Source organism: Panthera tigris, chromosome A3 (assembly GCF_018350195.1).
Source record: "Panthera tigris isolate Pti1 chromosome A3, P.tigris_Pti1_mat1.1, whole genome shotgun sequence".
NCBI lineage: Eukaryota > Metazoa > Chordata > Mammalia > Carnivora > Felidae > Panthera > Panthera tigris.
This window is the reverse complement of record NC_056662.1, coordinates 73,567,415-73,582,532: the sequence shown is the minus strand read 5'-3', so window position 1 is coordinate 73,582,532 and position 15,118 is coordinate 73,567,415. Positions and strand designations below refer to the sequence as shown.

Below are 15,118 nucleotides of genomic sequence, written 5' to 3'. Positions count from 1 at the left end.
CTGATAGGATTTCAGATTCCATATTGCAACTAGCTTTTAAGAAAGTACGACTTTACTGAAGTTTGGTAGTATCAAAGAAGAATATCAATAATTATCTTAAAGGACTATTAAAGTACTCTTTCTGATTGCATATATGTGTGAGGTTAATTTTCTTCACATAGTTTGAACATAATAATGTTTCACAACACATTGAATGCAGAAGCAGATTTAAGAATCCAGATGTTTTCTATTAAGCTAAACATTAAAGAGATTTACACAGTTGTAAAGAAATGTCACTCCCCACTAAAATTTTTTCTGTTTTTGGAAAAGATAGTTATTTATCATAAAAATGTTCTTTGTGCTTACAATGAGTTTGTTATTTTTAGATGGATTAATACATTAATTTCTGATTCTTAATTTTAATTTCTAATGTACTAAATATACATAGATATAACTCACCTAAACAAAAGCTCTTTAGAGTCCTTAGTAATGTTTATGAGTGGGAAGGGGTTCTCAAGCTGTTTGAAAAACAACTTAATATTTGAAGAGCCCATGTTGGCTCATTATAAGAAGTAAAAGGTAGATAGATATTCAGTCATTTCATCCAATTCAGATAAAATCAAAGTTAAATATATGTATAGTATTGGATTTTTATTCTTTTTGTGTCCATCTGCCTTTTTGTTTTTAATTAAAGCATTAATTCTCTTTGTTAAATCAGTGAGTATAATGCTGTCCTGCTAACTCAGTTGTGGGCTACCTAGAAAATGTCATAGATATTCTTCAACTTCTGAAGAGGTAACTTAATATATCTTTTTTTTTTTAATGTTTATTATTTTACTAGAGAGGGTGTGGGAGCACGGGGAGGGGCAGAGAGAAAGGGAGAGAGAATCCCAAGCAGGCTTTGCACTGTCAGCATGGAGCCAGACACAGAGCTCCATCCCATAACCTGCAAGATCATGACTTGAGCCGAAATCAGGAGTTGGAGGCTTAACCGACTGAGCCACCCAGGCTCCCCACGTATCTTAAATTATGAGAAAGTACATGAAGGAGAGCTATGTTGATGATCTCTGTGTGGTAATTATATGTCACCCACCTCTCCAAAAGTTACTGTTCAGTCTTTGTGAAGATCATATTAGTTATGTGAAAATATCCTATAAATATATAAAAGATTATATTAGTATTACGTTTTATTGTTTGCCATCATGCACAGTGATTGCTGTGAGAAGGGAGAGAAAGGTGAAGTGGTTCTTTTTTAAAAACCACTTATTTCCCTGATTATACTCAAGACTGAGATACCTTACTACTTGGATAACCCTATATGGTGATGATGCTTACTTAGTTCATTATTTTTCATAAAGCAATCATTCTGGTATATGCACATTTGAAGTTAGATATGGAAATAACTTACTTCAGATGTTTCATAGTGACATGCAAATGTTATATAGTTATATGTTACCATATAAAATATCTCAAAAATTAAAAAAATGTCTTTGTACAACTAGTTTCAAATTAGAATGGTATGATCAAAAACATGAGCACATGTAGTTGTTAAGCACCAACACTAAACAGATGGTTCAGGAGGATACATAACAGGCTTGCAGTCTGGGTAGAAGAGCAAAAAGCCATTAAAACTATCAGATTTCTGTTTCTTATAGATATTAGTCAATGAATAAGTAAAGACATAATCCTTAGTTATACAAGGACCAAATCTTAAAATCTTAGCATTATGGAATTGCTAACTTTCTCTTCATCTTTTACCCTAATTTAAAAATTACTGTATACAGTGGTAGATAATACTGTTGTCTGCTTATTGAAATTAAAGCATCTTGTCATAAGTAGGTCATTTATAAATGTGAAATTGCTCGAGGCCCTCTTTCACTGCCATGTTGCATTTAACTTCTGGTTGGACAAATTTCAACTATATTGCTAGGCTCTTTTTCTTTAAAACATTTCTTAGTTTTCATCTTGTAAAAGGAAATGATTGATCTGGGATTATGTTGGCTTGGAAATAGCTATGTATGGTTAGAAAGTTACTTGCTCACATATCACATGTGTATCATTTAGTAGCTCATCTTTTATTTTAGTGAAAGGTCTTTCCAGACAAATTCTAAAAAAAAAAAAGTATGCTTTCAAAAAGAGTTTAATGAAAACTTCATTAATCATGACTGTATTTTGAATTAATCTTTGTTTAGCATTTTAAATGTTAAACATGAAAGACAGTATTTAGAATATTTAATAAGAGTACAATTTCTTTTTAGAGAATTCTGGATTCATACTATACCCGCTTTGTTTAAATTATTATACTGTGCCTTTTGTTGTATGAAAAAAATGAACCTTAAAATACATGCAGGAGTGGAGTGCTTTCTGTCTTTAATGGAATGCATATTTTTACAGAAGAAATTTTTTATACTGTTTTATTTTCTTAAGTTTATTCATAGCCTGACAATTGTCTCATGACTCTGAATCTCTAGCACTGACTCCTACATGTACAGCCTCATTAAATGTGCTGCAGCTCAGTAACAGTCAAATACAATTACATATCTTTTTTCCTAGAAGTAAATAAAATGGACAGCCTTCATGAAACGATTTTTTTTTTTTTTGGCTGGTGTTTTTACTCTCTTTAAGAAATGTTTTATGTAGTTAAAACTAAGGTTCATATTGAAAAATGGCAATCCCTACCCTAATTTACCTCTCAGTTCTGTTTCCTAGAGTAAGAACTTTTAACTTTTTTAAAGCAATTTCGTCTGTCATGTACTCCCATTTATAGTGATAATATGCCTACCTTCATATTTCTTGATTTATCCCTTTTAGACATTGTCTATTGACTTCTGGATAATGGTAGATGAGATTTAAGCTTTTTTTTTTTTTTTTTTTTTTGCCGTCTGTATATCTTCTTATCCTGTCCTTCTAATGTATTTATTACAAGTTGAGTTAAATCAGTAATCAGTATTCACATTAATATAACTATATAATGTTTTCTGCAGAGCCTACCTTTTTCTTTTGAAAAAAATACTATTTTTTCTGAAGTTACTACTTTTTTTGATGTACATAATTTTCAGTACGTCTGGCCTTAACTATTAAGCTATCTCTCATCAGAGTGGGGATTAGGACTTTTCAGACAGTTTCACCTGAGGGTAGTCTGTCCCTCTCACATAAAGAGATTGCATTCTCAGGGTGAAAGGGCTTGTTTTCTGTGATCCTAACATCTGTCATTGTGACCCTAACTCAAATTGGGCATGAATCAAATGGGAAACCAATTGAAAGTTTATTGCTCTCTAGGTCCATGCCTAGAGTGCTTAGCAGTTATCCTGGTTTCCCAAGTCCAGAAAGCTTATGGATAGGCTGTGATGTATTATTCATTGATTCTAAACAGTTCTGTTTGCACATTCTAAAATAACTCACAATAGATATGTAGATTAGAAACTGAAACTGAAGCTTTGAGTACCTAGTATCAGCCTGTTCTATCGAAGAACTCTATTATTTTATTGGATTTCCAAATGAGTCTAGTAGATCACAGAAATCCTCTCAAACTCCATGTATTCACAGCAAAGATTTATAAACACAAACCACCACAGTTTTATAAAAAAGATGCAGGAAACTTTCATCCCCCTATCTTTAATAATCCCTGTTGAATGTGAGGTTAATTTTTGGTGTTGAAGTATTCTGCAAATTTTTCAAAATACTTTCTCTAGCTTTTCTAAGTTGCATTTTTCGCTTTTTCCCAGATTCCTAAAATTTCATGTGCTATCCTTAGTGTATAAAAACTAAACTGCTCCCTCTTTTTATATTCAGGATTGTCTTAATTGTTTCAAGGGATCTTTCTCACGGTTTAAAGAACTTAATATTAAATTTATCTTTAGAAAAAGTTCTTAAAAGATTTTGAGCAAACCAAAATTCTAAATTCTTAAAACTTGTTAATTTTTAGAAGAGCTTTATACAAAGGAGGCCAAAGGCTTTTCTAGCAACCGAGTAGAATTTGAAATACCATGTAAGGATTGTTGGGAATAAAAAATTTAAAAAGAACCTTTAAACTTTAAAAAATACATCAACTTAAGACAAAGAAACTTGGTACCAACACTGTCAAAAATAATGTTTACATTATAAAAGTTGTTAAAGTTGGAATGACATCACTCATGTTTATTAGAAATTGCACATCCGGGGTGCCTGGGTGGCTCAGTCAGTTGAGCGTCCGACTTCGGGTCAGGTCATGACCTCACGGTTCGTGGGTTCGAGCCCTATATCAGGCTCTGTGCTGACAGCTCAGAGCCTGGAGCCTGCTTCAGATTCTGTGTCTCCCTCTCTCTCTGCCCCTCCCCTACTCACGCTCTGTCTCTCTCTGTCTCTCAAAGATAAATAAATGTAAAAAAAATTTTTTTTAAAAAAGAAATTACACATCCATCTTCATCTTAAAGTATAATCCAAATAATATATTATCACGTAATAATGGGCTTACATTATAAGTTTGTACAATTTTTTAGTTTATACTTTTAGTAGTAATATTGAAATCTTTCTTAAATATTTGTTGTCAGAATTAAATACCTGGGTTTATTAAAATATCAACTGAAATGAAGAGGAAATGAATATTCTTTAGTTTGGTTACTGACTGGGAAAACAGAATTAAGAATATGCTCAACCAATACAATAAAAACAGTGATTTACTGTACATGTGGGTTTTATAGATAACATTGCTAAAATCTTTTCTTTTTGATCTTTTCTTTGTTTTCCTGAATGAGCCTATCTGAGAAAAGGCTGAAAGACAGCGAAGGAAAAAAAGTCAAGGAGTCTAGGCAAATTACTCCTTTGGGCTTAGATTTTCTGATTTAGATGAGTGAAACTAGGTAATCTCTAAGGTGTTTTTTAGGTCTGTTACCAGTGTGTGAATAGGAGGCAGTCACAGGTGAAAGGTATGTAAGGAGATTCAAATATAGGGTAAGGAAAATAAAAATAAGATAGAAGAAGGCTGAAAAAGAGAGATATTTACTGAATGTCTGTGATTGCAGATGAAATGTTTATGTAACTAACTGTAGGTTTACCTAACATGTTTGTTACTGGGGTTGTTCCTACTCTCCTCTCCCAATTACAGTTATCTGTGTACTTTTCTCCACAATGATAGATTGACTAAACTAAGGTTTTATATATTAATATGGCCACAGTAGGTACTCAGGATTTGTTTAACGCACTAAGTGTACCAGAGTGGATTATATAAAACAAGATTTTCCCTTCAGTATTCTGTGTTTTTAACCATGACTTCTTGATCATGCTTCTGTTTGTCTTTGTTTGCCATCACACATAATCTGACTTCTGCAATACAGTTTCCTTGTAAATAACTAGTTCTGGTTGGTGCTTTTACCTCAGAGACCCACTTTTCTAGTTAGACTCATTTGCCTTGGGCTATTCATTAATTCTCTTGTACTAGGCATAAATCAGTCACAGGTCAGATTTGGCCTGCTTTATTTAGTACCACATTCTCCCTTGTTTCTGTAGATCTCAAATTGTAGGTTAGGACTTTGTTATTCAACTGATCTTTGGTACACAGACCTTAGTGGGGGGTATCTATTCTAGACTGCCAAGTGAGTTATTAGCTTGGAGAATGTCATCTCATAACTTTTATTAGGAAGGAACCATTTTTGAAGCACTATGCTTAGTCTCAGATTATTATTTTTATTTATTCATACAACATTGTTAAGATATATGCTAATTTTTAGAGATAAAAATGTGAATAAGATAAGGTTTCTGCTGTCAGGGTGCTTTTAGTCTAGTGAGAAAGTGATAGGCATAAAGGCAATTTAGTATTAGAAGGCCTATGATAGAGTTATTTACCAAAAAAGGGAATAGTTGTTATACTATGGGGTGGAGCTGATGGAGTAAATAATCTGGGATTGTGAGGGTAATTCAGTATTACAAGATGCAACAGTGTAACTCACTATATTAGCATATTGAAAAAGAAGAATCAGATGGGAATGGATGCAGGAAAAATTGGATAAAATTCAGCACCCATTTAGATACTGAATAAGGAATAGGAGGGAACTTAACTTGAAGGAAGGAATCAGAAAATTACAGCAAATATATATTAATGGTGAAACGTTAAAAGCTGTCTTATTAAATTTGAGGACAAGATAAGGATAGTTCTTATCTTCATTATTGTTTGTTGATGCAATAAGTAAATAAAGTAAATAAAGAAATAGAAATAGAAATGAGGGGCGAATGGGTGGCTTAGTGGGTTGAGCGTCCAGCTCTCGGTTTTGGCTGTGCCAACAGCTTGGAGCCTGCTTGGGATTCTCGCTTTCCTTCTCTCTCTGCCCCTCTCCCACTTGTGCTGTCTCTGTCTCTCTCAAAATAAATAAATAAACTTAAAAAAAAAAAGAAGTAGAAACGAGATATAGGATTAGAGAAGAGGAGATAACTGTCACTTGCTGATGATAGAATTTTTTTATACCTAGAAAACCCAAGAAAATGAACTGAATAAACTAAATTTTGAAAGGTGGTTAATCAGAAGTTCAATATACAAAAACAGCTTTCCTATTACATACTAGCAATGACCAAATACACAGTATAATAGAAAACAAATCCATTTCATAAACAAAAACCTAAATAAAAAAATAAGTGTATGAGACTTTTGTGGGAAAACTTAAAAATGTTACTGATGGAAATGTCAGTCTTTATCAAATTATTATTATTAATAAGATTCTGATAATTCTCAAGGTTTTTCCATGAAAATAATAGTGAGGGGGCTTGCTCTAATGGAATCAAGAAAATAATAAAAGTAGTGATATAATAAGGTTTTAAAGACAAGAATAGACAAATAGGCTAATGGAACACAACGGACTCCAAAAGTAGGCCCACACTTATATAGGATTCTAATATATCATAGAGATCAGGGGGAAATAAGCTCTTTAGTAATTTGGTGTTGGGATAACTGATTACCAGTATGAAAAAACTACAAATTTAAGACAACCTCCGAAAAAACCAACAGACAACCCATTAGAATAAGAAAGTTTAGCAAGGTTTCTGAAGATAAGAGCAATCCATAAAAATTGATAGCTTCACAGATCAGTAGTAACCTATTAGCAAATATATTTTTAAAATATTACATTCACTGTAACAGCAAAAACTAGGAAGCATTTAAGCATATGTAATAAAAATTCTTCCTAGAGAAAATTATAAATTGGTTTGAAAAAGAGTTCAATTAGGGATATGACTCTAAAAGCACAGGCAACATAAGCAAAATTAGACAAATGGGATTGCATCAAACTAAAAACTTATGTACAATAAAAGAACAATCAACAAAATGAAAAGGCAATCTATAATAGTTATCAGAGTAATTATATTAATAGATTGTGATCTATTGAGTATTATAGGGAACCATGACTGTGTATTGATATAAATAAATAAATTGAAGATCAGATTATTGACATAGTTACAAAGTATGTTTTCACAAAATATTTAATAATTACTAAAGAAAAATAATGATTGTCATGGAGAAAACTGGCAGTTACTGGTTTAATCAAGTGATAAAAGGGAATATTATCAGTAATGGGACAAATTGAAATCATGCACCATCTCTTAAGATGCATTGAGAACAGCACAGCATCTCTTTTGTGTTTTTGCTGTCAAAGATACACAACCTGAACTTAATTATAACTCAGACACAGTCTAATCAAGTAAACCCAATTGAAGGACATTCTATGAATAACTGGCTTTAACCTTTTAAAGTGTTTGGGTCGTGAAATTCAAGGAAAGACAGAAACTCTTCCAAGCTGAAAGAAACTAACGGTGGAAATTCAGAGTATTGAATGAAAAGTGTGATTCTGAATTAGATCCTTTTCCTTTAAAGGACATCCATTATTATTTGGGAATAACAAACTTGAATGGAATCTAAAGATTGGATGGTAGTGGTATATTATTGTTGATTTCATGATTTTGTGTTTTTATATGTGATTATATGTGTTTTTAGAAAATAAACACTAAAATATTTGGGAATTATTGGGTGTCAGGTTAGCAACTTATTCTCAGGAAGTTTAGGAAGAAGACTACTTATTCCTGCAACTTTTCTCTAAGTTTGATATTGCCCCCAAAATCACTTAGACTTCATTCTTTTCAGCCTGTTTTTTCTTTTCGCTCTCTTTCTCTCTGTGCTTTGGATTTTTTTATTGTTGTGTTTTTGGGGTTCTCTAATCTTTTGCTATAGTTTTTTGTCTACTATTAAACACATGCAGTAAATTTTCCATTTCAGATACAGTATATATTTATTATTTTAAAAAAATTTTCTTTTAGTTTTAGAAGTTCCATTTGGGTTTTTTTGAGTAGTTTCCATTTCTCTCCACATAATGTTAATGCTTTCCTTTAAGTCCTTTAATGTACAATTGGCCCTTGAATAACATAGGCTTGAACTGTGTGGGTCCACTTACACACAGGTATTTTCAACAAATACAGTAATGTAAATGTATTTTCTCTTATAATTTTCTTTTTTCTTCTAGTTTATTGTAAGAATACAGTATATATACATATACAAAATATGTGTTCATTGACTGTTTATGTTATTGGTAAGGCTCTGATCAATAGTAGGCTATTAGTAATTAAGTTTTGGGGGAATCAGAAGTTATATGTGGATTTTTGGCCATGCCAAGGGGTCAGCACCTCTAATCCCCATGTTGTTCAAGGGTCCACTGTATTTATAATAGCTTTTTAAAAGTCCTTATCTCTCATGATCTTCTTATGATCTCTTTCATTTCTGGGTCTGTTTCTATTGACTCTTTCCATTTTTCTTTCCTGGTCATGAATCATTTTTTTTCCTTTTCTGCATATCTAGTAATTTTTGATTGTAGAGAGGACATTTTGATCATTATATTATGGAGTATCTGGATCTTATCCTTTAAGGAGTGATGAATTTTATTTTGGCAGATTGTCATGTTGCTTGTAATCATCTTGATCCTTTCAAGGCTTATTTATAAGCTTTGTTGGGGAGGTTCTGGAATAGCTTTTACTTAACTGCTAGCTTTTTTTTTTAAGTCTATTTATTTATTTAGAGAGAGACAGACAGCACAAGTGGGGAGTGGACATAGAGAGAGGGAGAGAGTGAGAATCCCAAGCAGGCTCCATGCTGCTAGCACAGAGCCCAATGTGGGTCTTGAACCCACAAAACCATGAGATCACAAACTGTGCTGAAAGCAAGAGTTGGATGCCCAACCAACTGAGCCACCCAAGTACCCCTAGATTAGTCCTACTTCTAAGACATTTTTCTGAGGTCTTTACTAAATGTTGTGGATGTTTATTCAAGATTCCTTTTTCACTCTGGCTGATCAGAACTTGAATTTCTCCCTGCACTTGGTGAACTTTGGTTGTTACTTAGTTTGCAGCATTCCTGTGGTTGTCCTCTGCTCAGTCTTGTGGAATTTAGGGTACACAGGCAAACTTAGTATTTAGCGAAAATCTCAAGGGCATATATTTGGACCTTTCTTGTGTATTAGGGTAGTTCCCTTGTCTCTAGTATTATTTTCTGAAAATTTTAGTTACTTAAGTTTCCTTGAAGTCTAAGCTCTGTGTCCTTAAGTTTGGTGTGACTTGGGCTACACCTCCTGATACCTCATTCTGTAAAGTGCCTCACTACTGTTCTATCCTATTTGATATTCAGCTTATTTTGGTTGTATTATTTTCTCATCTAGTGTTGTGAACAATTCCACTGAATATGGTTGAACTGGCCCAGTGTTGGAGATTGACAGTGTGAGTTTGGTCACATGACAAAGGATCAATATGTTGGGAGTGCTGGCAAGATAATAGTTGAAATAAAGCAGTAATTCTCAGAATATGGTTTGAGGATCCTCTCAGGGGTTCCATAGGTTCTCCTATGGAGAGAATTATCGCTTTATTTCAGAGTACATATCTTGGTAAGGCTAAATTTTCTTCATGTATGTCAATGAAAATACCACAAACAATAGATGAATGCAGAAGATGAGCAAGCCTGCTTTTTAAATTTAAAATAGATGTTAAAGAGATGTGCAAACCAAGAATCATAAAATACTTAGGAATAAACCTAACCAAAGAGGTAAAAGATCTGTACGCTGAGAACTATAGAAAGCTTATGAAAGAAATTGAAGAAGACACAAAAAAATGGAAAAAACATCCATGCTCATGGATTAGAAGAATAAATATTGTTAAAATGTCGATGCTACCTAAAGCAGTCTATACATTTCAGTGCAATCCCAATCAAAATAACACCAGCATTCTTCACAGAGCTAGAACAAACAATTCTAAAATTTGTATGGAACCACAAAAGACCCCAAATAGCCAAAGTAATGTTGAAGAAGAAAATCAAAGCTGGGGCCATCACAATCCCAGACTTTAGCCTGTACTACAAAGTTGTAATCATCAAGACAGTATGGTATTTTCACAAAAACAGACACAGAGACCAATGAAATAGAGAAGAGAGCCTAGAACTGGACCCACACATGTATGGCCAACTAATCTTCGACAAAGCAGTAAAGAGTATCCAATGGAAAAAAAGACAGTCTCGTCAGCAAAACTGGTGCTGGAAGAACTGGACAGCAACATGCAGAAGAATGAAAGTGGACCACTTTCTTGTACCATACACAAAAATAAATTCAAAGTGGATGACAGACATAAATATGTGACATCAAAATCCTAGAGGAGAAAACAGGCAACAACCTTTTTGACCTTGGTTGCAGCAACTTCTTACTTCACACATCTCCCAAGGCAAGGGAAATAAAAGCAAAAATGAACTGTTGGGACCTCCTCAAGATTAAAAGCTTCTACACAGCAAAGGGAACAATCAACAAAACTAAAAGGCAACCAATGGAACGAGAGAAGATATTTGCAAACAACATATTGGATAAAGGGTTAGTATCCAAAATCTATAAAGAACTTACCAAACTCAACACCTGAAGAACAAATAATCCAGTGAAGAAATGGGCAGAAGGTATGAATAGACACTTTACCAAAGAAGGCATCCAAATGGCTAACAGACACATGAAAGATGCTCAATCAACATCACTCATCATCAGGGAAATAGAAATCAAAACCACATTGAGATACCACCTCACACCAGTCAGAGTGGCTAAAATTAACTCAGGAAACAACAGATGTTGGCAAGGATGTGGGAAAGGAGAACCCTCTTGCACTGTTGGTAGGAATGCAAACTGGTGCCCCATTGTGGAAAACAGTGTGGAGGGTCCTCAAAAACTTAAAAATGGAATTTCCCTATGACCCAGCAATAGCACTACTAGGAATTTATCTAAAAGATATAGGAGTGCTGATTTATAGGGGGCACATGTACCCCAATGTTTATAGCAGCCCTGTCAACAATAGCCAAATGATGGAAAGAACCCAAATGTCCATCAACTGATGAATGGATAAAGAAGATGTGGTTTATATATACAATGGAATACCACTTGGCAGTGAAAAAGAATGAAATCTCGCCGTTTGCAACAATGTGGATGGAACTAGAGGGCATTTAATACTACGTGCAATAAGTCAGAGAAAGACAAGATATCATATGTTTTCATTCATATGTGGAATTTGAGAAACTTTACAGAAGACCATTGGGGAAGGGAAAGAAAAAAAAATAGTTACTGAGAGGGAGGCAAACCATAAGAAACTCTTAAATGCAGAGGACAAACAGAAGGTTGATGGGGGCGGGGGAAATGGGTGATGGGCATTGAGGAGGGCATTTGTTGGGATGAGCCCTGGGTGTTGTATGTAAGTGATGAATCATGGGAATCTACTCCCAAAGCCAAGAGCACACTGTATACCCTGTGTGTTAGCTAACTTGACAATAAGTTATATAAAAAAATAAAGAGATGTGTAAAAATAGTAAAACAATGCTATTCTCATTAATTTTTTTGTTTGATATTTTTAAGTGTGTAATTTATTATTTTTAAAAATGACTTAATAAGTAACTGTGATATCTTCTCAGTTTTAATTTCTGTTACAGTAAATATAGCCCATGAAAACAAAAGTTGTTTGGAGCCTAAAAGTTTGAGAATTACCAAAATATAGCACCATAGAGTCTAATCTGTCTGGGGAAGGAATTGAAGGCATTAGGATTGTAATGGACTGGGTACAAAAGGGAAGGATTAAGGAATGAGAGGTTTCTATTCAGTTCCTATTCTCTGTTGTATAGCTATCAATTTCTTCTCTGCATTCTTGTGTGGAGGTACTGCATTTAAAGTCATAATCATAGGATAGTACTCTGTCCCAATAACTGCTTAGGTTCCTGCTTTATGATATGCATTCAGCCCTTGCATAGGGAGTCCTGATTTATTGTCTGCCGTTTCACTTTGCAATGTCTTTATCCAGCCTGACCTCTTTGCCCTAATGAGGAACTAGCTCTTACCTGCTTATGTTCTGGCATGGATTTACTCTTCTGTTCTAGTGCCACCACTTGAATTTCCTATTCTTAAAAAGAATATAAGTATTTGTCTGTTTGTCTTATTACACTTAGCATAACGCCCTCAAGGTCCATTTGACTGTTGCAGGTGGCAGAATTTCTTTTCTCATGAATGAGTAATAATTTTAATACATATATAAGGTGTGTGTGTCTCACATCTTCTTTATGCATTTATCTGTTGATGGACAGTTTGTTTTCCTGTGTTGGCTATTGTAAATAATACTGCAGTGAACATGCAGATACCTTTTTGAGATTCTGTTTTCATTTCCTTTGGCATATATATTGAGCAGTGGAGTTGCTGATTATATGGTAGTTCTGTTTTTAATTTTTCATGAACCTCTATGGTGGTTGCAACAATTTACATTCCTAACAACAGTGCACGAGAGTTCCCTTTCTTCCACATCCTTGCCAAAACACTTGTTATCACTTACATTTTTGATGTAACCATTTTAACAGACATGAGGTGATTCTTAATTATGGTTTTGATTTGTGTTTTTTTGATTACTGATGTTGAGTACCTTTTCATGTACCTATTAGCCATTTGTAGGTCTTTTTTAGAAAAAATGTCTATTCAGTTCCTCTGCCCATTTTAAAATCAGAATGTTTCATTTTTTGTTGTTGTATGAGCTTTTTATGTATTTTGAATATTAACCCCCCTTATCAGATGTATGATTTGAAAAATACTTTCTCCCATTCCATAAGTTGACTTTTCATTTCGTTGATGGTTTCCTTTGCTGTGCAGAAGCTTTTTGGTTTTATATAGTCACACTTGTATATTTTTACTTATATTGCCTTTTTTTTGGTTGTGATTGAATTTCTCATTCTTAACCATGGTCTAACTTTTTTTTTTTTTTCAGTTTCTGCTACTTCAGAATCCTTCAACCATTTGCTTTCATTGAATCTGTATAGTTTACCTAAGATTAAAGTATTAACCTGTGTCATAACTGCATTCTTTAACTTCTGTGGAACAGTGGCTGCTCACATATAGTCCCCATTATCTATTGAGGAGATACACCATTTCTTGGTTATTAGCTCATATTTTATAATCTTGATTTATTTATTTTTTATTTAAGAATTTTTTTATTATTTGTTTATTTTTGAGAGACACAAAGAGAGAGAGAGACAGAGCATGAGCAGGGAAGGGACAGAAAGAGTGGGAGACAAAGATTTCTAAGCAGTCCCCAGCCTCTGAGCTGTCAGCACAGAGCCTGATGCAGGTCTCAGACTCATGCACTGTGAGATCATGACCTGAGCCAAAGTCGGATGCTTAACTGACTGAGCCACCCAGGCGTCCCACAGTCTTGATTTAAATAGATGTATTTTGGGTGATGGAAATAAATATATTTGAAAGAAAGAAGAGGTTATTCATCCCAGGAAGATGGAGAAACAAAATGAGAATGAAGAGAAATATCTAACTTATGTTTCAAATTTATTTTGCCATTGTCTTAGAAATATCAGATGCATTTATATTAATTAGAAGCACAAAACACATCATCTGTCCTTTGGGTCATCTCTGTTAATGCAGATGGATACACATTTTTTAATGTGGTTATTTTCAGTCACCTATAGGTTAATACATGTATTTGAGTATAATTTTAGTTTAAAGTATTTTTTTTAAATTTCTTACAGCAATCCTAAATCGGAGAGTCAGAGAGTAAATAAAAAGGTCAACAATGATGCATCACTTAGAATTCATAATCTATCCATTTTGGTGAGACAGATAAAATTTTATTACCAGGTAAGTGGTCCTTTTTCTTCATTTAGTATTATAATTAATGTTTATGTATTCATATTTTTTGTATAATAACAAAAGGTATTATTTACCTAGAATATACTAAACGCTAATTATTATGTGTCAGATACTGGTTTATTTGCTGGAGATAGAGTAGAATTGACATAATCCATTTCTTAGGCAATATTAAAGATACAAGCAAACACTTCATATTACCTAATTTTAAAAATAATTATTGTACTTTATGAAATTTTAAAACCAGTTCCCAGTTTCTGAGAGCTTGCATAGTGCAACACTTTGTTAGGCTACTAGAATTATGCCTTTGAAAAGTGTACTTTTTATTGTCCTTGTTTAAACTTAAATTAGATACATAGTTTGTGGTTTAAATATGAGCATTTTTCAGGCTATCAGTACACCTCTACAAATCACCATAGGTGCATTACACAAATTTTGGTATGTTGTATTCTTTAAAATATTTATTTTTTGCATTTTCTCGTTTTGTGATTTCTTTTTCCACTTGAGGTATTTAGAAATACGCCTTTAGATTTCTGAACATAGGGTATTTTTCAAGCACTCTTTTTTGGTTTTGGTTTTTGGTCAAAGAAAATGGCTTTTGTGATACTGATTCTTTGACATTTGTTAATAATTACTTGGCTTGGCCTATTATGTTGTCACATTTTATTAAAGTTTGATGTGTGCTTCAGAAAGATAGGTATTCTCCAGTTTTTTGGGTGCAGAGTCAGAGCAAGCTTGTTAATTGCATTTTTCAAACTTCCATAGCCTGATTAATTTTGTCTCTTGATCTATCAGTTATTGAGAAACATGAGTTGGAATCTCCTATTATGATGATAGATGTGTCAAGTTTTCCTTTATACAGTTGAAAGCTCTATGATTGAATGCAAATGAGTTTTAAATGTTTAAATTATTATGGCGAATTATACCATTTGTAAGTGTTTCCTCATATTTTTTTCTACTGGTGTAAATGCTTTTTATCCTACTTCTTT

At 33.5% G+C, this 15,118-nt stretch overlaps 1 protein-coding gene across 7 annotated transcripts in view; it reads left to right on the top strand.

Annotated features, from left to right (window-relative positions):
- The window catches only part of CCDC88A (coiled-coil domain containing 88A), a 140,125-nt gene that overhangs the window by 18,657 nt on the left and 106,350 nt on the right, over positions 1 to 15,118 (top strand). For all 7 annotated transcript variants that reach the window (XR_006215723.1, XM_042981420.1, XM_042981421.1 and 4 more), the window contains exon 3: positions 14,012 to 14,120. Coding sequence is in view for 6 of the 7 variants with exons in the window: in XM_042981420.1 (XP_042837354.1) it covers positions 14,012 to 14,120 (109 nt within the window). In the remaining variant the exon portion in view is untranslated. The remainder of the gene's footprint in view (positions 1 to 14,011; positions 14,121 to 15,118) is intronic.